The following is a 22,975-nucleotide window of genomic DNA, read 5'->3' on the forward strand; positions in this document are numbered from 1 at the left end:
TAAAGATCATATAAAGATCATAATGACTAGAGCTCTGTTTGTGATATGAGGTACATCTTTTCTTGATAACTCTTAATTTGATTCTTATCTTTATCCTTGTCTGTGAAAAAGAACTGAGAAAGCGCTGGTGTAATTTTGCCCTCTAGTGTCTTGTTAAAACAACACTGCCCTCTTTGGTCTCTATTGACCAACTCCCACACTTTGCTGAGAAACACACCACAGATGAATAAATTATTGATCTTTCCTGGTAGATTTACAAAATTTTGTGAAAGTGGTTCTGAATGTAAGCAATGTTTTTCAAGCACCATACTAAAAAAAATCAGACTCTCAAATCAGCCAGTATGGAGTTTATTCTGCACAGCAGCTGCAGCAAAAGAAAAACTGATAGTGATACAACAGGTATTATGTATTCATTCTGAAAATCCTCAAAGCTTTATTCACACAGTGAGCCAAGGCAAAGTTTATTTAGGATAACAACAAAAGTAATTGTGATAGAGTGGGTATTAGTTGCTCCACTTCTTTTAGAAATTTCTTTCTGTGAAACAGGCGGCTCTTTCTAGCATGTCTTGTTTGTTCTCAGCTCAGAAACTGCATCAGTAGGAGGAAGCTTTCACAGCAGATGTTCAGGCCCTGCTAGCTAACAGGAATCAGTGGCGCTTTGTGTCTCTGCAGCGCACACAAGGCCATTGTGTGCTGCCTCTTTTTCCTAAGAGAGTAAACATTTGCAGGTTTCACATCTGAGAGCTTCCAAGAAACTCGGTGGTGAAAGTTTCTCTTCTTCCCACATTTTTTTTTTTCCGCTCAGTTTCAGGAGAAAATTTTTTTTTTCCACAAAACCACACAAACAAAAACTACATAAAGGCTGATAGACAGCCAGTTTGACTTGTGAATGTGCACGTATGCTGGGCTCTTGCACTCTCTCTCTTTCTTTCTCACACACGTACACACACACACACACACACACACACACACACATACATGCACGCACAAGCCTTTTACAAACTGTGGTGAAAGCAGCTGCTGCTGAAGTGTTGAAGAACTGATTGCGAGTCTTAAATTAGACTGTTTCAATAAGCCGGTTGCTGACCTCAGCCCTCATACTTCCACAGAAACACAATTACGCAGAATTCTTTGAAATACTCCCCCACACTTGTGCTTTCACACTTAATGACAAAAACTAAAACCACATTTCCCCTAAAACCATCATACATTTTGGAATTGGCTGACCTTTGTCAGAACTGATTCTGGGAGACAGGAAACATAGAAGTGTGTTGTGCAAGTGGCCACCAGTGGTCAGAGATTTCTTCTACTAGGTAATCCTGTTTGATGTGGCGATGTTTTTGTCCTTTGATGCTGGTCAACTGATAATGAGGGGAACTACAGTATTTCTGGGTCAGTATACGCACTGAAACCAGCCATGACTAAGAATCAGTTTAACATCCACAGCAACACGCAAACACATTCATGGATCTTTGAGGAAGTGTATCACAGCCTGTGCCTTCCTTAAACCTGCCTACGTAGTTGTGACTTTGAGGAATTCATTACTTCTCGCATTATGTGGTTAACACTCTAGCCACTTTTGTGAACTCTACAAATGCTGCCTGTTGCTCAATCTTTGCACTAATGGGACAGAGATGATCTTTGTGCAAATATGCTTTTGAGATGCCCAACTTAGCAGGCTTATTATGTTTCAGATGTGCTATTATTGCCTTGACATTGCCACATCTCAGTGTAAAGCTATATTTATTGTGAAGCATAATGCATTGTGTTTTCTGGTACTTACCTACTAATCCCCAGCCCTGGGACTGCCTGTGCAGCAGCGAATGTGCCCCAGTCAGCAGGATGGCAACTTTGACCATGGGGAAGAGCCAGAGCACTTAAGCCCACCTCTCTATTGTTGTGTCTGCCGCACAACAAAACCAGGGCCTCTGGGGGAAAAGACCCGGGAGCAGCATAGAGCTGCAGCTAGTCGGGCGGCTGGTGATTGTTGGTATGTTTATTAATCATTTATTTACTTATCATCTAGTTGTCTGGGTTACAATCTCTTTTAATTAATGACGAGTCACAAGGCACCGATCACCCCTGACACCATGACGGCTGCTCTCCAAGAGGTGAGTTAGCACCGATCCAGGCTCTCTGTCTCTCTCTGTGTTAAACCACTTGACTGTCTCACTTCAGTCAACTGATGGGATTTACTGTAACCTTTTAAAATGGCACTGCTACAGGACTCTCAGAGCAATGCGAGAACCAGGCAGGAGCAGGAGGAGGAATTGATCCTTACAGCCTGGCACAGCATGGTGGGTACCATAAAGGAGAAAAGCCTTCCACCTGTCTGCCTTTAAAGTTTCAAGATGTGTACCCAAAGGCACTGCTAGTCAGAAGTATATGAAAGTGGATGATTTACTCTCACGGCTGACTATTGTTTTCCCTAGCATTGTGAATTAATGCATTTTGTAGTTCTTATTGTTAACAGGAGTTATAGCGGTAGAAGAAGTCAGATTGACAGCATCAGCGGGAGTGATAGCAGGGGTTTCTGCATCTGTCGCTAAATGCCTAAATTAATTATCAGAGTATTTCTTTATTTACCTCTTCCAACCAGATGGAGGCTGACAGGGTTGTTGTGGTCTCTTGCAGTCGGTGGCTCTGCAGCAACACAGTCTGTGTGAGGAGTCCAGAGCGCCGGGCCAGGCTCAGTCTTTCCTGGCCAAGCAGAGGCAGTCCACCCAGGCCAGGAGGGGCTTCTCCCCGAGGCTGCAGCCCAGGTAGGAGCCTTCCTCCCCATGAGGAAGTCTCAGCCTGGCCCACTCATGAGCAGGATGGAAATCAAGACCATGGGAAGAGGAGCTGGAGATACTGAACCTGCATTTCACCATTTTCTTATATTGAGGTACTCGCTGTATGTTTTTTGGGTTTGCTGTTATCGCCCTCTGCTGCTCATAGCTGGTACTGGATTTCTATTTACACTGGCAAAATTGTAATTGATAAAAGTAATGAAAGAGTTTCTATCTGTATAACACCAAAAATGCATGCACATAATGTAACCTATGAACAATCACCACTCCTCATTGTAAAATGTCTCTAAATTTATTTTTGAAATAAAAATAAGATAAGGCAAGATCCGGAGTCCATTTGTGATAGTGCAGCACAAGTGTTTTATGTCATCATAGTGAAACGTTTGTACGACCTATTTCTAATGTCTCAGCTCATTAATTTTGCATCATTTCTGTGTTCTTTTTATGTATTTAGTAATTTAAATGTCTGAAAACACACAAGGTAATGCATTTGAAATCAGTCTATTCAGAGAATATTTTTTTAATCGTGGTGAATAAAGTTAACACAGAGAACAGTCACCCATTTAATCTTTTCAGCACCGTTTATTTAGTCCAAACTATGTTGCTACCTAACATGGCAGTGCAGACTTAAGTTGTGACAGGAAGTAAAGATTGTTTTTCCTTTCACAGCAGTAAATTCCAAAAAAAAAAAAAAGAAAAAAAAAGTACCGAAATTAGATTTTTTATATAAATCCAATATAGTTACATGTCTATTACTAATTGCTCTACTGATAATATCACCTATCCTTTCGTTATTGGGGGTGAGTGCACTGATTCAAGCAGTTTAGTTTCAAATAGTTTTAAGATTGATTGTCCATTTAAGAGCCGGTGAGCTCTGACCCCATACTAACACTGCGTAAACGCTGAGTGACGCTGAAGGATGGCACAGTGAGGAAGGACATCTTGGCTCCACCAATGGGAGGCTTGGGAAGGGCCGGCACAGCTCTGTTCATGATTGGCTGAGAGCTGAAGAGCTCGAGGGTGGAGCGGGCGGTGGGACGGAGCGGGAGGGCAGAGGGGTTAAGGGAGGTGACAGGAATCGCTGATGCCGGTCGAGTGGAGGCGGCTCTGGAGGGGTGGAGGGGCGGAGGAAGCAGCGACACCGGAGCTTGGGTCTCTCCTCCTGTTCTGTCTGTAGTCCCTCCGTCCTCCATCCTCTGTCTTTCTGCATCACCCTTCTCCTCCGCCCCCCCATCGACCCTCATCTCCTTGCCCTGGTTTACAGCAGGGTGCCCTCCTCGCCTCTCCTGTTCTGCCCCAAACTGAATCTCCAGCAGGGGCGTTCGGGCGCTCATTTCCCCCCTGAAGCTGCACACGGTGCTCTGAGTGTCTTGGCCCAGCCCTGAGGGCAGAGACCCAGCTTTACCTATTTTTCCACCCTCATCATCATCGTCGTCATCACTGATGGATGGGTCAATGCTGGGGGAGTGGCGCAGCCTCTGGAGCTGGGCCGAGGTGCGGCGAAGAGCCCCTCCCATGAGGCCAGTGGGGGAGGGGGCAGCGTTGAGGAGGCGGTTGAAGAGGGCCATGTTGGGGTGACGGCTGCCCGACTCCTCCAGGTTCTCAGCGATGTCCTCCAGAGGCTGGAAGTGCATCTCCTCCTTAGGGATCCTGTTGGGTGGCAGCAGTGGTATAGTCATAAATTAGAAGGTGCGTCAATTTGGGCTGAGTGATATTATACACTACTCACAAAAAGTTAGGGATATTCGGCTTTCGGGTGAAATTTCAGGATGAACCTAAAATGCATTATAACCTTTACAGGTGAACTTAATGTGACCTTCTGTAAACTTTTGAATGCACATGTCCAACTGTTCAGTGTTTCAGTACTTTTTGCACAAGTTGCTGTTCTCTAACAAGGAGCTTAACGGCAAAATTCACATCAGGTGTTTGATGCTCCAGCTCATCGTCGTATCATTAGGGAATGGCTGCTGGAGACTGGGGTACCTCAAATGGAGTGGCCTGCACTTTCTCAGGCCTGAATCCCATAGAAAACCTATGGGATCAGCTGAGTCGCCGTGTAGAGGCTCGGAGCTCTGTACCCCAGAACCTCAATGTCCTGAGGGCCGCCCTTCAAGAAGAGTGGGATGCCATGCCTCAGCAGACAATAAGTCGACTTGTGAACAGCATGAGACGTCGTTGTCAAGCTGTAATTGATGCTCAAGGGCACATGACAAGTTATTGACACTGACATTTTTTGTTGTGGTATATCCACCACTGTTGTTGGCTTTTGTTTCAAGAAATTGTTTGAGATGAGGAAATCACCAGTGCATGCTTCTACTTAAATGACCTACTTTCATGATATAATATCACTGTAGCGTGAACTTTTTATATTTTCCATAAATTTCATCCAAAAGCCAAGTATCCCTAACTTTTTGTGAGTAGTGTATATAAACAAAATCAAATATCACAATATTCCTGAAATATCATAATATACCTGATTTCTACCTGTGTGTATGACTTTGTCTGAATGATTGTAACTGTGTAATTCAGCTGCCTCTTGGCCAGGTCGCTTTTGTAAAAGAGATTATTTATCTCAACAAGCTTATATGGTTAAATAAAGGTCTAAATAAATAAATAAATAAGTTTGACCGAACATCTCAATATTGATATTGTGACAAGATTTCAGGGATGACAATTGGTGCTTTTCTACACAAGAGATTTCTGGTAAACAGTCATAAGTGATGTGTATATCCACCAAGCAGATACAGGCAAATAACAGAACAGCTACAACAGAGTAATAAGTTCAGAAATGTATATTCCTTTACTGTAATGCAGCCTTTAAAATTAGGAAAAGAAAACAATTATATCAGATCACAACATTATGATCAAAATCCCAGATGATATTTAGTATCATGTGATAGTATAGATGCAATAATAACATATCACCCAGCCCTAATTATAGGTGGGTTTGCCCTCTATTTCACCCCTGCCTGACATGCATGAGAGGAGCAGAGAGACTTGTGATGCACAGACTATGAAGTGGAAAGTGGAAAAAAAAAAAAATGATGAGAACAAATTGAAACACCCCGGCTGCATTTAAAAAGCCCATGAACTGATTGGTTGCAGGAGACTAAAATTTCTACTCAGCTGATCAATACCTAAACAAAAAAAGAAACTATTTGTGTGAACTGATATTCAGGGTTCCTACAGCTTTTCTTAAATCAAATTCAAGCACTTTTCAAGTATTATCAAGCTTTTCCAGGACTTTTTCACTTCTTCATCACATTAAATCAGGTGTTACTGTGCTATAAACAACCAAAACTGTGTTTAGTGAGTGCATTCTAAAGAGGGAGATGAATTAAAGGACAACACAACAAAGTTTATCATTTCAAAATGTGTCATCGACCCAGCTATTTACTATGAAAGTAATGCAATTACAATTTCAAGCCGTTTTGAGCACATTATTCCAAATCCAAGCATTTTTGCAAAGCACCACATCAGAAATTCAAGCATTTTCAATTATTTCCAGCACCCATACAAAACCTGTGATATTCATACATATCCCCACTCACTGGGCTGCACACACTGGGCCTAGGAGCTTCACAGTCACAGGCCTCTACTGTCCACCAACATTTTCCCAGCCAGGGAGGGATTCAGATTAATCACAAGCCCGTCTCTGTACCAGCAGCACTAATGTGAATGCTAATAAGTAAAACCAGAGACTCACGCCATGTCGAAGGTGGATCCCTGGAAGGAGGGTTTGCGGAGGACAAAGAGAGTGGCGGCGGTGTAGGGTGGTCGAGGGTTGGAGTCGTTCCAGTAGCGGTCCCTTTCGATCATAGGCAGATCACCATACATCTCATCCACCGCCATCATGGACACCTGCAGAGAGAAGTGCAGACATATACACACAAACACACTCTGTATTGAAGAATGGATTTGAGTTCAAGTTCCCTAAAACATGAAAAAACATCAATTTTACTGTCCTTTGCCAGTTAGAAACGGGTTAAATTTTTGGTAAGTCCTGACTGCAAACATTACGCAGACAGTAGATGTCCTTGAAAAAAGATAGGATCGTAAAGTTACAATGGGAAAGTAACATATAATGGATGTATAATTTTCTTCTGCAATGGCAAATTTGAATTTTAAAGTACTTTTACGTGTGCTTTTGGGATCAAATCCTTGTGGTTACAGATTTAAAGAAAAATACAGAGGAGATTTGTTGTCACAGTAGCCTGAGAAACTGACAGTGACAAAGTAAAAAAGAGAGAGAGAGGGAGAGAGGGAGAGAAAGCATTAAGAACCTGGAAATTCCTGTCTATCAGCCAGTTGGTCTCAAAGTCGTCATCGTCTTCTCCGAAGGGGTTGATCAGCTGTTCTGCAACCTTCAGGAACAGAACGGCAAAATAACAAGCTAAGTAACAGGAATAACAGATAGCATTTATCTTTATTGTTGGAGTCAGGGTTGAACAAGGAACAAATAACATGTAAGAAAAGAACTCCACGTGACCTTGAGCCATCCAGCGTAAAAGAAGAACTGAAGAAGGGTGAAGATGGGCACATAGAGGTCAAGGTCGTGACCCGGATAGCCCTGGCTGGGGTCCAGGAACTGACGACCAATCAGACACACCAGGAAAAAACTGTACACAGCCAGGGTCACCACCTGAGGGACAGGCAGAGGTAACTCATGTCTTTAAATTCCTGTGATCTTACATATTTACATATTTTATATCAGAGGGCTGTACGTTAGGTTTTTCATCCACATTATGTCATATTTTACTGCTCAAATCAAAAGTTTGTGTACAGACAACAAGCAGCACTCTAAGACTGCTTAAAATAAATGGGATTGGCTTTGTGTCATGCATTGCATTTTAAAACAACGATTTGCAAGAAACTGGGCGGCACAAGCCAAATTGCCACAGCATGCTGATGAGGATAAAAACTACTCCAAAAAGAAACTTTCAATAAAAAAAATAACATCTTAACACAGCTTGTTAATTATGCAACGCCGTAACACCATGGGCTGTAAGATATAACTTTCCTCAATACACAGATTAAAGATAGGTGATTAGAATGATTAGAATGGAACAGATGAGTGTTATGGCGGTGGGTTGAGTCAGTGTGTTAATAGATTTTAGTGCTGTAAGCCTTCGAGAGACCCCCTACAGCTAGTGCAGAAAACAAACACCCCAAAGCCTACAGTATATCCACTTGCCACAGCAGGATGGGCAATGCAAATTCCTTACCTGAGTGTACACCAGCGGCACACTGATCATGTCGTAATGAAACAACATGCTGCACTTCCCCCTGAACACATTCAGCTCCTGTTGACAAACAAACAGAGAGACATGAGAGGTCGTTTTACAAATCCATTTGTGTTTCTCTCTCTCTCTTTCTGCCTGTGTGTGCGTATGTGTTTTACTGTCTCATAACCAGCTGGAACACGTAGGCTGAAACACTGTATTTCCACTTGTTATCAGTGAACATGTGTGTTTGTGTGTGTGTGTGTGTGTGTGTGTGTGTGTGTGTGTAATGCTGTACCTCCAGCAGCAGTTTGAGAGTGCTGTCGTCTTTAATCCTGCCCTCACAGCGGGCCACAGCGGCCAGGTTGGTGAACCACACACAGGGGATCCAGTACTTATTATAGGGAGACTGGAGACTCTCAAACTTCTTACGTTCCTCTCGTGTCATGAATCCTGCACGACAGCCCATGTAAGGAACATGTCTATTACTTCATTGTCCTTAATAAGAAATTTGCATTGGCACAAGGCATACACAATACATACTCACAAAAAACAAATATAGAGAAAAATATAGCCCAATAAAATCTACAGTTTAAAAAGAGGTGAATTGCCAGGAATACAGGGTATGAGGTGCAGAGATCATCTGTTACTATTAAACAGGTTAAGAGGTAACAAGATTCAGACAGAAAAAAAAACATTGTAAAGTGTTTCTTTGAGAAAACACTGAGGTGCAGACACAGTTTGCTACACCGGTGTATAAACTCCCCAGCCACAGGCACATGCTCTGTCTTGTAATGTAACAGGCTCATGATAAGTTTATCATCAGTGCATTTCAGGATGTGCCTGTCCTCATGACGTCTCATGTGGCCACTGATGTAGAGAATGTACAAGAGAGGGGACAAGACACATTCTTGATGTCAGTCTGTGAAAGATCACCATCACCAGTACAATGTTAAAATTGTACATGTTAAAAAGTCAACAATCCAACATAGAAAGCTAAAATCAGAGTGAGTGAGTGGTGTATTGGCTAAAGTAGTGGCTGGACTGTAAAGCACACACACAAAAAATTTTGTTTTCCCTAATAACCCAACAGTGAAGGGAGTCATTCTCATATTCATTTTAGAATTTGGATTGTATGCTATTGATTTGAGCACTGTATTGTCATCAAATCCAGATGGAGTCATTTTGATATAGCCACTCCTTAGATTATAAACAAGGTAGTGTAATTCAAGGTTATAGTGCTATAATACCTTGTCATGTCACCTATACAAAAACATGCAGTCAAAACACGGTGGTCAACAGTATTAGTATGAATGGAGAGGATGGAGCATTTAGCACACTTTCATATAAACCCCATAACGTACAGCTTCAGTTTGTGTGTACCTTCCTCAAGTGTCATAATATGACAGTGTCAGCAACCCCATTCCCTCCTTTGCAGCACTCACCAGCCTCCACCACATGGTCCATGGTGGGGAAGCGCTTGAAAACGGCTGTGCTGACCGAGCGGAGGATGAGGAGGGCCGACAGACTGGCGTAGCGCATCATGGTGCGTCTCAGCAGCCGGCCGCGCTCGTCGCTGCCCTGCAGGCCCCCTGACAGGGTGCACATCAGGGTGTCAGGGAGCGGGATGCAGGTGTACTGGCTCCACCAGCGGTTCACCACCAGGGTCACATAGAAACCTGTTCACGGCAGCACAGGTCAGATTCGGGGCCAGGCTTGTGTTTGGGGGGTGGACAAGAACAGGCTCTTGCTCTGGAGACACATGGTAAATGTGGAAGGTGTGGCTTTTTTTGCATGGGGGCAATTCAGGGATTTTTTCTTTCAAATACTGTCCTCTAATTGTCCTAACTAGAGTTTCCCAATCCAAGGTCCCTGACTGTGTCCCAGGGGATTCCCAACACAATTAAAAACTGTTTAACTTTATTGTAATTTTATCCATGCAAAAGCAACTATTTTAATGTCAATCTTATAAATCTGATGTTTCACCCTCTCTGCTGTTATCTCTTCACCCACAACTGAGAAAACTACAGAGTTTTGTATTACACAACACCTCACAACAAGATCCTTGGGACGAAGACTTATCAGATAGGGGTCTGTGGTCGAAAACTGGGGATCCTTGACACTAAAACATCTAAGAAAGAAATTCCTGACACGTATTGTAATGTTCTCTTAGGAAAATCCCACCCATCTGCTGTTAAAACCAAAAGCACCTGACACAGGTCATAACATTTGTCATTTGTATCTCTAGGTCTCCTAGTCTCTGCCCCATCGTATTTATTTGCTGCAACATATCCCACAGCAGCTCTATCAATGCTTACCCAGGACAAAGGACATAGGGATGAGACTGGCATAATGGTTGCAATAAATTGCCAGCTTTTCAAAATACCTCTTCTGGTCATCATAGAGGAAAAATCTACAAAATAAAACAACAATACAGGTTTTACTTCTAATATGTGCTAATCAATGATCAATGTGTGGAAGGCTAGTCTTTTGTTAAATTCTCTCCTACCTGTATGTGATGCTGATGGCAGTATACATGGCGAAAAAAGCCAGGAACTCCTTGTATAACACCTTGTAGATGCTCCCTTTCCAGGCCAAAAGCAGCTTGGAGAAGCCACAAAAGCGGGCGTTTGCAACTCTGGCCGTGTAGGTGACAGTCATTGGTGACAGGAAGATTAGGTCTTCAGAGTGAGAGGGCTGCTGGAAACAAATAATCAGGCCTCTAATTACACCTCCGGAGGAGCCAAGTATGTTCCTGGAACAACTTGAGGTGGGTTATAGCTGAGGAAGGAGCTCGATAGATATTTCAAACATTAATCTTGTGGTATTTTACAGCTCATTCACATGAGGAAAGCAAAGTCTTGGTCCGAATTCAACTTCATTTGCAAAGCAGAGAAAGTATTGGAGGATTTTCATTATGGCATAAAACCATATCTATAAACTTTTTATACACTGATGATCAATTTAGTCTTGAGAGAAAGTATTCTCCTTACCTTTTAGTGTGATTTTCCCCTTGCTCTTCAGACTGTTTGCTGGTGCAATTCGTTCAGCGAATCTCTGTGGGTAATTGGTAGCGCTGGACAAGTGAATTCATTATGCCACTTAACAGTATAGTCCTCCCTATGCCCTTCTCTAGGCTTGGCACTGATGTTTTTAGAGCGCATACCCCGATGTCCACTGGCGTCAGCTCGGTTAACTTTAGACTCGGTAGGCTACACGGCAATAATCCTTGGAGCCTCATCGGTGCGTCCAGTGGTCAGTGCGCCCCGGGGTAAATCCCCAAAACGAGAAGGAGGAGCTCGTTAGCGCGGCCCCCGACCGGGAGAGCGCGGCTCGGCACAGCGCGCTTCACTTAGGTGATGGACCACAAGCGACAGGCCGCCGCCAGGGTACAGGGAGCGCAAAGGACCGTCAAACAGCAAATTATGAAACAGGATCAAGTAGGCCACTGCAAACTTTCGTGTAAGACTATATGAAAAACAGAAGCCCACTCCCGGTTAAATAGGCACATTTTTAATTAGAGGTGCTGTCGCTTAAGCCCTATCGAAAACTCATTATGTTCCTAGAATATTCCTATTCACTGTGTTGGTCGTGCTGTCCTGAAAATACCTTTATCACCTTCACTGTACTATTCCTCCGCGGGGATTCACTTTATAAGCTTGCTATGTTTTTTGTTAGAAATATATGTGCATCATTTTCCTAAGAGAATGTGTCATGTTTTGGAAGTGTGTTTTACATTACCTACAGCGGGAGGCTGGTTCGCCGGTGCTGAACTGTAATGTCCCAGGTTAAAAGCCGTGTCAGGCCCTGTCAGAGCCAATCTGCGGACTGACCTCCTCTGCGGCCGGAGAGGCTCCCCTGTCCCGCCGCAGGCCAGGCTACTGTCTCTCAGTGCACACTTCAAACTTTTCCATGTTTTATGAAGTGATTTTGCCCTATGGAGCCTGATATGAAGGTATGTTTTGATTTGTGTGAACTATTGATTTGATATCAAACTTGAGCACTGGCATGTAATTCAAAATGGTGATGTTAAAACATAATGTTAAAAGAATTACTCATACATTTTTACCACAATGACAGTTTTTAGTGAATTATAGTAAATCTGATTATTCCTCAAGAATCCCTGGATCCAACATTGGAAACCTTTGCACTGTCAGGTTATTATATAAAGTCATTGGTCAAATAAACAGAACACAGGTTAAAAATAAATAAATAAATAAATAAAATGAGAGAAAGAAATAAGAACTCTCAACGACTCACAAATGAGGCATGTTTGTGTTTTAATTTGTAACACTCACAACATAATTTAAAGAAAATCTCTAGAAAACAGACTCATCGTAATTCAAAAGCATTCGATAACAAAAGGGAAGATTAGGCCTTTTCCACTAACATAAGGGCTTGCATTAGCTTTTCCTAAGCCATTTTGATTGGGGAACAGGAAATAAATGTTGTGCTTCGGAAATGTTTGTGCACAAAAGCATCAGGCGAGCTAATCGGAGATCAATACTGAATGAGAGGGGCAAGGGTGCCATAACATTTGCTCTAACAACTCACAAAACCCCTTTCGGCATTTTGAGCATTTTGTTCATTAGATCAAGTGACATTCAGTTCATTTTTCCTTAATTGATCACAATGCATTAAATAAGGCTAATGTCTTTCTATAGTGTTCCTATATAGTCCTCGGCAAAACACAGGATGGGCACAAAATGATCAACGGTTTTACCAGCTCTGTATATCGGAGGCTGACATTAAAGAGCACAGAGGCTTAGTGTTAATGGACTGCATAAAGGTAACCATTTCATCTTATTGAACAAACGCTGAATCTCAAACCCAAAAAAAAAGAAAGAAAGAAAGGAAAAGAAAAAAAACACCATCCAACATCACCTGTAAGGGCATAAAATAATTATAAGTGGCCATGTGGGTGTCAACAATGTTATATCTATTACCAAGACACTCCCAGCTGCTTTGACTCTAATTCTCAATGACATTGCTGCATTCGGGCAATTGTATTTACACCATGATCACATGATGAGAGGACTACCAAGAGGTCTGATGGTGTCACAACTGGTAGACATCCATAGAAGAGAAACTTCAAATTGCTCCGGTTGTCTTTATTGCAATGTGGATGGGTCTTTTTCAAGGGGGAAAATGTATGAAACACCACGGGCCATGTTCAGTTTTAAAAAGGTAACTGGCTCTTTTCATTGCCCTGCTGTCATACCCTGATTCTGTAGAATTTTAAATGTAAATATCCAGTGGATCTAGGAGATGAATTTTATGATAATGATGCCTTCCCCTCTGTAGTCGAAACAGGCAGAAACAACAACTGCAACCCTTTAATAACTGCCCGCATCTGTTCACGTTTGCCTTTACTGAGAAATAGTATAGTAAAGGTCAAATCAGAGATCAGACGGAGCCAGCAAAAATAAAACCACAACATTAACAAGAGATAAGCATCAACTGTCAGAAAGCCATTATATCCTGGAATGCACAGCACCACCACCGGAAACACTTTTGCCATCACTTTTGCACATGAGCGGCTTAGACACTGCATAGGAGGGAGGAAGGGAAGATATGGAGAGTTTCTTGGGGAGGAACGATTCTTAAATGCTTAAATAGTACAACTGCCAAGGTGGATATGGAGAAAAACGGTAAGAGAAAGACGAGTGAGAGAAACACGGCAGAAGATCGACAGCACAGTGCTGCACTGTCATGTCTCTCGAACTGTAGCAGTGTGTGTGTGTGTGTGTGTGTGTGTGTTAGTGTCTTGCTGTGGTATTGAGTACGTTCTGCTTTGAGTTTTGGTGTTGAGGACTAAGAGGATGACCTTGAGGCTGTTACTGCAGAGGGTGAGGCTGCTTGAGGGGCTCAGAGGAGGTGAGCGGAGACTGTAGTACTGTGGTCTGTAGAGAGAGGAGGGTTTGGGGAGGGAGGGGGTCCTGCAGGGAAGGGACAGATCACTTGTTTGGGGGTTTGTACGGTTCCAGAAGTTGTTGAGAGAAGGTGTTGACCTTGTCGGCACCTCGTACTTCATGGGGCAACAGCGGTAACTTGACTATGTGGAAATCTTCATAAAGGTCCTCCATCTGGAGAGAGAGGAGAGGAGAGGAGCTTTTATCTGAAACTGGAATGATCTGGTATCATTAGTGCATCATTTCTTGGTATTTAGTCTCAGTTTAAAGACAAACTTTTACCTAAACTTAAGGCTGATCTTTGGCAAAAGTCCTTTTTTTCTTGTTCAAATAAGTATTTCAGGTAAGTACAAAAGGTAGATTTTTGTTGGAATATGGTCAGTTATTAACTAGATTATTCTATGATCTGTTATTATATTATCCTTTAGGTTAGACAGTAAGGCATTACTGTTATGAATCTAAGCCCTTCACAGGGAGGTCTGATTAGGATCGGCTGCACCCCTGAAATCGGTGGGAATGAAATACAATCACAGCCCCACTATTTGAGAGTCAGTTTCCCCAGTCACTATGGCATCCTGCCTGTGAAGTCCAGCACTGTTAACACCATGCTCTAAGACTCATACAGGACCACACAGCCATACAATGGTAATCCTGAATGAATAATTACATTCAGAAAGTTAGAAAAGGGAAAGAAAGCACACAACAGCAAGTGGATTGATACACCGGACAATGCTGACGCTTAATAAGACGTCTCAGCATTGAGCATGCTTACATGCACATTAATATTGTGGTTATCAGCCTTTTCCTGCCTATGGTCACATTCAAGATAGGTGTTTTTATGTACCCGCTTAGAGAATACAGATTTAGCAAGAACAGCGTTTTATTACAGCCTAGAGGCAGACTCTCTGCAACTCTACCTCTTTCAGCTTATCAACAAAGGGTGACAAGATGTAAGGGTACAATTAAGGGTAGTGTCTCCTTTACGGATAACCCATCCTGATCCATTTGTTATTTTTAACCTCCTCAGCCCCAACCCCCGACCCCCTCTTCTAATATCTCTCATTGTGATGTGACCTGCTCAGCTGTCCTTGGCTTCTCCGACTCTCTGCCTTCCGCATTTTATCCTCCTTATCTGCGATTCAGGTGCTGTGCCACTTTCTTTGTCTCCTTGAAAAGCGAGAACCTTTATTATCTGCCATTCTCTGTGTTTCAGTTGTAATGATAAGCTAATGCTAAGTGAATGAATGGATAGTAAATAAGGGAAGTGCCTATGAAAGCATAGGAGCTGTTACTGTGGAAACAGCACTGGACAGCTCACAAAACCCAGCAGCAGGCTCAATAAGGTGTTTACATGCCTCAGTATCCTGCTTAATATTAGTTTCTCAAAACCGGTACATGAGCTTAGCCAGGTTAGTGTAAATAAGATGTGACATTTACATACGCCAAAACACAGATGGAATATTAGAGTATCCTGATCACAACTGGAATATGAAATTGCATGTAAATATGACGCTTTGATCTGATAGGAAAAAGTTATTTTAGGAAATGCTTGAGAGCTGATTTTTGACTCTAGGTTTCAGTTTTTTGTTCAACTAAACAGAATATCAACAACCTTCAACTTTTTTTCAGTGTAAATCTATTAAACTGTCTTACATACAGATGTGACACACACACACACACACACACACACACACACACACATATATATATAGTCACAGACTATGACATACCTGGTCTAAATACTTGGACTGAATTTTATGGCGGGCTTCGCACATCTTACACGGCCTCTCGGCATCGGGGAAAACGAGTTGGTTGACGATAATATTGTGAGTGTCGATGCGGCACTTGGCCAGCTCCTGAATCAGCCGCTCCGTCTCGTACAGAGACAGGAATTCAGCGATACACACACAGATGAAGGTGGTCTGCTCCTGATGGGCAGATGATAAGAGGAGGAGTCAGCATACACACACACAACACACACTACCAGAAAACTTTTAATACCAGTCAAGATGTTGAGATGCCACAGCTCAATTATACAAACAATGAGCACAAATATTGTTATTCTCTAAGATATGTGATCCTTCCAGTCTAGTGAAAGAGGAAATGGAGAAACTGGCTACTGGAGGAAGGCAGTTTATCGGTTTTGAACAGTTTATAGTTCAATCTTCACATATGTACTTGTGGTATGTACTGTAATATAGAGCTCATAGCAAATGCAGCATATGAGCGACCACACATTGGCATTCATGTACAGTGGTGGAAAAAAGTTTTCGGACACCCAATGCATTTGTAAAATATTGCATTAAGAATCACTCTTAGGTCTTCAAGTGCAATTTCTTTTAGTACAGTCACAGCCAAAATACTAAACAAATCCTAAAAAGCCATTAAAAACTTAAAATTGATTGGTTCCATAAAAATACATAAGAAATTTTGAGTATTGGATTATTTTGGTACCTGTGATGAAGGTCGTTCTTTTTATTAAAAGACACAATTTTTGTTGCCAAGCTTCGTGTCTATATAAAGCAGCACATTTGAAAGTTCTTCAGACACAAAAATGGCTAAAACAAGGAACCTAACGCAGGAAACACGCCTGAAGATAAAGATTCTCAGCCAGGAAGGGTACAGCTGCCGCCAGATAGCCAGGAAGTGCAGATGCAGTCCTTCAGCAGTTGGATACACTCTGCAGAAATACAGACGAACCAACAGCTTGGAAGACAAACCAAAGATCTGGGCGTCCAAGGGTTTCTTCAGCAAGAAATGACTGCATCATGATCCGCATGTGCAGGCAAAACTACCGAATGACATCACAGGAGCTTCAGCAGCAGTGGTCAAACCAAACTGGTGTCCAGTGTTCCACCCGCACTGTACGTGGCCGACTTTTAGATCATGGCTTAAGGTCCTACAAGGCTATCAAGAAGCCCCTGATCAATGAGAGACAGAGGCTAGCCCGACGTCGTTGGGCCCAGGCACACAAGAACTGGACAGCCAGGAACTGGAAAAAGATTCTGTGGTCAGAAGAGTCCAGTTTCCAGCTTTATCTTCCTCCTACTAATGTGAGGGTACGCAGAAGGCCAGGCGAAGCATTATCTCCAGCATGTACAGTACCTACTGTCAAGCATGGTGGAGGTAGTATCATGGTTTGGGGATGCATGAGTGCTGCTGGTGTTGGTCATCTCACTGTCTGTGATGGCACATTGAACTCTGCCAAATATTGTACCGTTCTCGAAACCCACATGCTCCCTTCTGCGCGTGCACTGTTCCGTCGAGGTAAAAACTGGATGTTTCAACAAGATAATGCCCCTTGCCACACATCCAAGGCCGGTAGAACTGGGCTGCAGGAGCACAGTATCCAGGTCTTAGAGTGAGAGGGTCTGTTTCAAAGCGTAAACCAAAGAATTTAGAAGAATTAAAAGCAGTAATTCAAGAAGACAAGATTACCCCTCAACAGTGTGAAAGGCTTGTGAGGAACATGCCAGCCAGGATTAGAGCTCTACTATGTGCCAATGGCAGGACTACTAAATATTAATTTGATTATGTGATGGTTTATTTATTTTTTGTTCAGTTTTGAACACATTCTCTGTTATTTGTTGACTTTGATACCGACAATGTTGAGAACTGACATATTTAAACTGTCAAGAATTTAGTTTTGTTAGTTTTTCTTGTAAACAATAAACAAAAAAAATATAATTTGTATTTGTTTGTATCTGTCTAATGCAGCCACACCTTTTGAAACACAAAAAAGATTTTTCCACAAATATTTCATGATAATATTTGAGATTGTGTGTCCGAATTTTTTTTTCCACCGCTGTATTGTAGCGGCAGTAATGTGCTGGTGATATGTATACCAGTTTGACTTACAGGGTCTTTGAACTGCTCACTAACTGAGCGGATGACTGGCAGAGTCTCTTCTAGTTTGGAGGCCAGCTGGTCTGCATTCATGTCGCCCAGACCGAGCATGTTACACATCTACAGAGAGGGAGAGAGGGATACAGAGAGGTTAGGCACAGCAGCTTCAGTCATGACTAATGTTTACTACACAGACTGACTGAAGCTCTATCAACATTAACAGATAAACACACACATCCTTTTTCACACAGGGCTATGTTCCTTGTTGGTCTGCCTCCTCCACAGATTGAAAAAGGCAAAGCTGTGGTGTTTTTCTAAAATATGCTCCAGAAACACATTTAAACCGATGTGAAGACACAGTTGAGCCATCATCCTGTCTCACCTGGGAGATGAAAGGACTAATCTGGTTCTTGATCTGCATGAGGCGGCCCAGTCCTCGCTCCACAATGGTGGGAAAGTTGAGCAGCCGTAGTGTGTGACCAGTAGGGGCAGTGTCAAACACGACCACTGAGAAGTTCATTCCTTTCACTAACCTAATGCAAAGAAAAAAAAAAACAGCACATTCAATCAGGAAAGCTGCATGGAGGTGGGGTCAGGTGTTTAAATATCTGAATAACCCTTTGGCCCAATTTACTCCTCTTATACAGTTTATAGGTGGGTGTAACACATATGTTAATATTAAATCCTGTGCACAGTGTTAAAATATTATGAGCTGCTCTGAGGCACAGAACTAGTTGTTGTGTCAAACCGGCAGAGGAGAGGGTGGCAGTGGAGAAAGTGCAATAGCAGAAAAGCTGTTCTTATTGTGTCATCAGGTGGGAGTCAACACTTATGGGTATCAGGAACTGACATTCAGGCCATTTGGACCAGTGATTTTTCACAATTACTGTCAACACTGAGCTGCCAAAGCTGCCACTTTGAGATCTGAGATTCTTTTAGTTTCACTGTTGCTGTCCCGACTTAAGGCTAGTTTATACTTCTGCATCAAACTGCTGTCGTAGCTACACAGTAGCTGTCGACAGTGCTGAAGGCTTTCATAGTTCTGCACTGGAGGTTGCTGAAACACTACACAGCAATATCAAGATTTTAATAATTCTGCACTGCTAAAGCATAGATAAAAAAACATAAGCAATCATGTTTGCATTCTTTAAAACAAAGATTCCACTGCTGGACACATTGGTGGTGTGCAAATCAATTTAGATATTTGTCAGATATTTGAATACCAGTCATATTTGGTCGCCGATATAATGTGTGTCATCAAGTGTAATACAAATGAACATATTTGCAAAACAGGGAAGATAGATGACAGCAGCCTCTGTAGCTCAGCAGGAGCTACAGACACCGATGGTGCAGCTATGGAGGCATTTTGACACCCAAGTACAAACTGGCCTTTACTGTACTGAAGGAGCAGTGATTCATGCACATGTTGTGTACTGCATGAAAGACACTGCTCTTCTTTATTGACCCACTATGAATGCATTCACGGAGTAAGGCAGCACTGATGTTGCTGGGTGATTTGTCTGAACTATGCTGTCAGCATTCTCCAACAAGATAAGCACTAAGTCATATCACTGTATAATCACACCAACCAAATATATGTAATGTTGATCACTGGCCAAGCAGGTCAAAGTCAATATTTGCTGTTGGGCCACAAGGCAAATGGCAATGTCAGGCTCTGGGTATTGTAAAGGGTATCATGGACATGTGTGTCTGACAATAACAAGATGTTGAAACACTAGCAATCACTCATGACAGCAATCACATAATAAAGTCTTGTTTCACTACATAGAAGACAATAAGTCTATTTTATACAAATAAACTATAATTAACAATAAATTGAGTCATATGGAAAAATCCACTTGTTAAAACACTGTACCATGTGTATTGCCAGCTCTGTAAAAGAGGCAATGTTTCACATTCAAAGTAAAATGTCATGTGCTAGAGTCAGCTCCTGGCTCTTGACACACTGACGCATTGTGAGTTATCGTGTATCTGTAAAGATCTTAACACTGGCTGGCTCTTCTTGATCAGCTGATTCCTAATGCTCTGAAAGGTAAATGTGATTCTGGGTCAGAATTACAGTTGGTAAAACAATTGGGATTAGCTCTGCAGTGGCTGCACGATCTGACCTCATGACCTCGGCGTAGCTCATGGCTTCGTCGATGCCAGGGAAGGCGCTCATGGCCTCCTGCATCATCTTTTTGCCCATGCTCAGCATGTTGTCCTCCTCGAAGAACTCATCTGGCAGCTCTGCCACACCCAGGCTGGGGTCAATCTCCTGCACTCACAAACACATAACACAAATACTCAGACACGCAAATAACCACAGCATTCTGAAACGACAAACTGGGCAATTTGCAAGCTTGGTTTTTGGATACCTCAAGCCATTTGGTCAATTATACACTGAACTGTGTTTCTGAGAAGCAACTGTAGATGCAGAACTGACTGTCATGAGACCTAAGAGATTGTGGGAACATGTGCGATGCGATTCATTTTGCAGTAACAGCATTAACAGACCTCTTTGTTCACAAAAATCTTTGTGTTTAATCACACGTCAAGCACACTGAATTAGAGTTCTCATATTCTGCCCGAACCCGACCCGACCCGACGCGACCCGACGTTTTCGGGTCGGGTCGGGCCTAAAATTTACGTGAATTGGGCGGGTCGGGTCGGGCTTCGGGTTCTGTGGGGGATTTTTTTTTTTTTTTTTTTTTAATAAAAAAATAGAATTATGTGTTCTGTTATTGATTATGACGTTTCATTTTTTTGTGACTGGTGGAGAGAGTGAGATACTGGATTGGATTTGGAGGCTAAACTTTCAGTGACAAACAGACAACCAGCTGTGCGAGCGCAGCGCAAACAAGTGAGAGAGAGTTGCAGCAGTATCCCGCTGTGCTGGCAGACTCGGCAGCAGGGACGGTTTCTGCTATGGGCAGTGCAACTGCCCAAGGCGCAATCTACTTGGGGGCGCACGAGAAAAGAAAAAAAAAAAATCTCCAGTTTTCTAGACTACCGTATTGACCCGCACATGCCGCGGCACCATCAGTCGGCATCAGGCGGGCCGGCCGCGGCACCGTCCGATACCGCGCCCACCCGTCAGGTCTGCCGGATCTGACAGGTGAGCTGCCTGATGCTGGCCGGTGCCGCGGCCGGCCCGCCTGACACCGACTGATGGTGCCCCGGTGCCGCGGCCGACCGGCTCTGCTAAATAATGGCGAATTTGGCGATTTTTTTTTTTTTTTTTTTTCGGGCTTTATCGGGCTGTCGGGCCTAAAGTTCGGCTAATTAGTCGGGTCGGGTCGGGCCTCGGGCTGGCCCAGTTGGGCCCGGGTCGGGTCGGGTCGGATCTTAATTTTCAGGCCCGATGAGAACTCTACACTGAATGCAAACTTTTGAAATGGTTTAAAAATGTGAATTTGTTGTGTATCCATCAGCTGAGTCAAAGCAAACAGGCTTCCATAAAGAGTGACTAAACCCCAAACCCAGATCTGTGTAGACTGACATCTAATGGTGTCAGCAGGGTCTTTGATGGTAGGTGATGTTGTACTCTGTGGATGGTATTGTGCAGACAGCACTGCAGATGTCAAAATGCCATTTTTGAACTGTTGGACAATGAAACTGTGCCATTTGCACAGGCCACATCCACAAGTCCACATAATTGCTCGGTGAACTAATGGCTTTCCATTGCAATTTATTTGCAAAATTCTGTAACGTCCATCTTAAATTCATTTTCTAACCCAAATACTTCAATAAGACTGGTGCATATCATTTGAAGAACAGTCCCTATTTATTTTTCTTATTGTCACCTAAAATACATGGGCTTTTCTTTCTGAGATACACCCAGATATATGTCAAACCTTATCTTTGTCAACAACGTGTGGGTGTGCCACTAGTAAACCAGGTGGCAAAGTGTTAGCTCTGGTCAAAAATAACAAAAGCTATAACTCTCATAAGGAGGCAACAACCATCTTAAAGAATATCCAGGCAAGTGGGACCGCTCCTCTGCGAGCAGGGTGACTTACCATGGCAAACAGGTTGTCGTAGCCCTTGACCTTAGTAGGCACCTTTGAGAACTTCTGGTCAAAAGCATCAGAGATGTTATGGGCTGGATCGGTGGAGATGATGAGGACACTCTCCCTGACAGCAGCCAGCTGGACAGCCAGACTACAGCTGGACATGACAGGGGACAGACACAGCTGTACTACAGGCGCTGGGTAGACAGCACATGTTCACAAGAGCACACATTAACCTGCCAACTGTGAATCTTCTCTGATTATTCACCCTGATGCTGATGACACTGACCCGTTAATTAATGTGCATGAGTCTGCGGCTGCTCTGACATTTCCAGGCAGTATTTGTTAGCTAAATCAAGCTAACCGCTGGCTACACTAGCTACAGAACAGACAGCAAGCTGGGTAACTTAACCTATTATATGGGCACAAATCATAAACTTGCCTGTTACTTTTATGGGAACGAAATTTAAACCATTAATCTGTCTCTGTAATCCCGCATATCGGTGATCGATCCATCCGAAAAGGTCGTAAATCGATGTGTCAGCTGGCAAACGTTAGCTTTAGAGAGACTTGTAGTTGCTAGCTATTTTGTTAACATATTAGCGGTTAGCTTAGACTGACTGCCATGTATTTCAGACCGATTTTAGTCCTTTTATAGCGTGCCGATGTCCAGGAAGTGTTAAATTTGTGTCGTGGGAAAGTAGCAAATCATCCCAGCGTTGAGATCCACGTCAACGTTGTGTTGATGGCTAAGCTAGCTAGCGATGTAACCTGAGAATATACCATGTGCCTACTGACGGTTTCCCTCCACCTACCTGCATGTCGTTTTACCAACACCACCCTTTCCACCCACAAATATCCACTTCAGAGATTTCTGCTCGATAATGTTCTTCAACGTGGGTTCTAATGGCTCAACATCAGGCGCATCTTCAAATTCGTCTTCCAATGAAGCTGCCATCTTGCCCGTGCTCAGGTCAGGTGGAGCGGAGCGAGCGAGAGCGCCGCTGCCGCCTTCAAGTGCGCCTCGGAAACTCCACCATCAAATAACTAGTACACAGAGGTTTTGATTAAGGTGCGGAACGGGATTGGCTCCACATGTAAACGACCTATTAGTCCTGAGGTTATTGTCGTAATTCTCATTTAGTAATGTCACAACGTAAGTAACATTTTCACACATCGCCCTAATCTTC

The 22,975-nt window shown here is 43.0% G+C and overlaps 3 protein-coding genes across 3 annotated transcripts; 1 reads left to right on the forward strand and 2 right to left on the reverse strand.

The window, feature by feature from the left end:
* Nucleotides 1-2,076: 2,076 nt before the first annotated feature.
* Nucleotides 2,077-2,988, forward strand: LOC115367770 (protein Hook homolog 2-like). The gene is made up of 3 exons (XM_030063687.1): nucleotides 2,077-2,111; nucleotides 2,226-2,297; nucleotides 2,635-2,988. Exons 1-3 carry the CDS (start codon nucleotides 2,091-2,093, stop codon nucleotides 2,764-2,766), a joined length of 225 nt encoding a protein of 74 aa, XP_029919547.1. The 5' UTR covers nucleotides 2,077-2,090; the 3' UTR covers nucleotides 2,767-2,988.
* A 390-nt stretch (nucleotides 2,989-3,378) lies between these two features.
* Nucleotides 3,379-11,146, reverse strand: best2 (bestrophin 2). Its single transcript, XM_030058214.1, has 10 exons — nucleotides 11,008-11,146; nucleotides 10,524-10,714; nucleotides 10,333-10,427; nucleotides 9,460-9,693; nucleotides 8,313-8,467; nucleotides 8,018-8,095; nucleotides 7,282-7,434; nucleotides 7,076-7,156; nucleotides 6,499-6,653; nucleotides 3,379-4,442 (listed from the first exon to the last, which is right to left on the reverse strand). Exons 2-10 carry the CDS (start codon nucleotides 10,673-10,675, stop codon nucleotides 3,650-3,652), a joined length of 1,896 nt encoding a protein of 631 aa, XP_029914074.1. The 5' UTR covers nucleotides 10,676-10,714; nucleotides 11,008-11,146; the 3' UTR covers nucleotides 3,379-3,649.
* A 1,131-nt stretch (nucleotides 11,147-12,277) lies between these two features.
* get3 (guided entry of tail-anchored proteins factor 3, ATPase) lies at nucleotides 12,278-22,787 on the reverse strand. The gene is made up of 7 exons (XM_030060567.1): nucleotides 22,601-22,787; nucleotides 21,795-21,942; nucleotides 19,902-20,050; nucleotides 18,155-18,305; nucleotides 17,785-17,892; nucleotides 15,657-15,854; nucleotides 12,278-14,100 (listed from the first exon to the last, which is right to left on the reverse strand). The coding sequence occupies exons 1-7, from the start codon at nucleotides 22,741-22,743 to the stop codon at nucleotides 13,972-13,974; spliced, it is 1,026 nt and encodes a 341-aa protein (XP_029916427.1). The 5' UTR covers nucleotides 22,744-22,787; the 3' UTR covers nucleotides 12,278-13,971.
* Between the last annotated feature and the right edge of the window lie 188 nt (nucleotides 22,788-22,975).

Source organism: Myripristis murdjan, chromosome 1 (genome assembly GCF_902150065.1).
Source record: "Myripristis murdjan chromosome 1, fMyrMur1.1, whole genome shotgun sequence".
Taxonomy (NCBI): domain Eukaryota; kingdom Metazoa; phylum Chordata; class Actinopteri; order Holocentriformes; family Holocentridae; genus Myripristis; species Myripristis murdjan.

Excerpts from the sequence above, each read along its gene's own strand:
- best2 (XM_030058214.1), bottom strand. The coding sequence starts at position 10,675 with ATGACTGTCACCTACACGGCCAGAGTTGCAAACGCCCGCTTTTGTGGC. Across the intron at positions 8,096-8,312 it reads CTCTCAAACTGCTGCTGGAG|GAGCTGAATGTGTTCAGGGG; the intron begins GTACAGCATTAC and ends GTTTGTCAACAG. Across the intron at positions 6,654-7,075 it reads TGATAGACAGGAATTTCCAG|GTGTCCATGATGGCGGTGGA; the intron begins GTTCTTAATGCT and ends TTCTCTCTGCAG.
- LOC115367770 (XM_030063687.1), top strand. The coding sequence starts at position 2,091 with ATGACGGCTGCTCTCCAAGAG. Across the intron at positions 2,112-2,225 it reads TGACGGCTGCTCTCCAAGAG|GACTCTCAGAGCAATGCGAG; the intron begins GTGAGTTAGCAC and ends GCACTGCTACAG. Across the intron at positions 2,298-2,634 it reads TTACAGCCTGGCACAGCATG|TCGGTGGCTCTGCAGCAACA; the intron begins GTGGGTACCATA and ends GGTCTCTTGCAG.
- get3 (XM_030060567.1), bottom strand. The coding sequence starts at position 22,743 with ATGGCAGCTTCATTGGAAGACGAATTTGAAGATGCGCCTGATGTTGAG. Across the intron at positions 17,893-18,154 it reads TTAGTCCTTTCATCTCCCAG|ATGTGTAACATGCTCGGTCT; the intron begins GTGAGACAGGAT and ends CCCTCTCTGTAG. Across the intron at positions 15,855-17,784 it reads GTGAGCAGTTCAAAGACCCT|GAGCAGACCACCTTCATCTG; the intron begins GTAAGTCAAACT and ends TCTGCCCATCAG.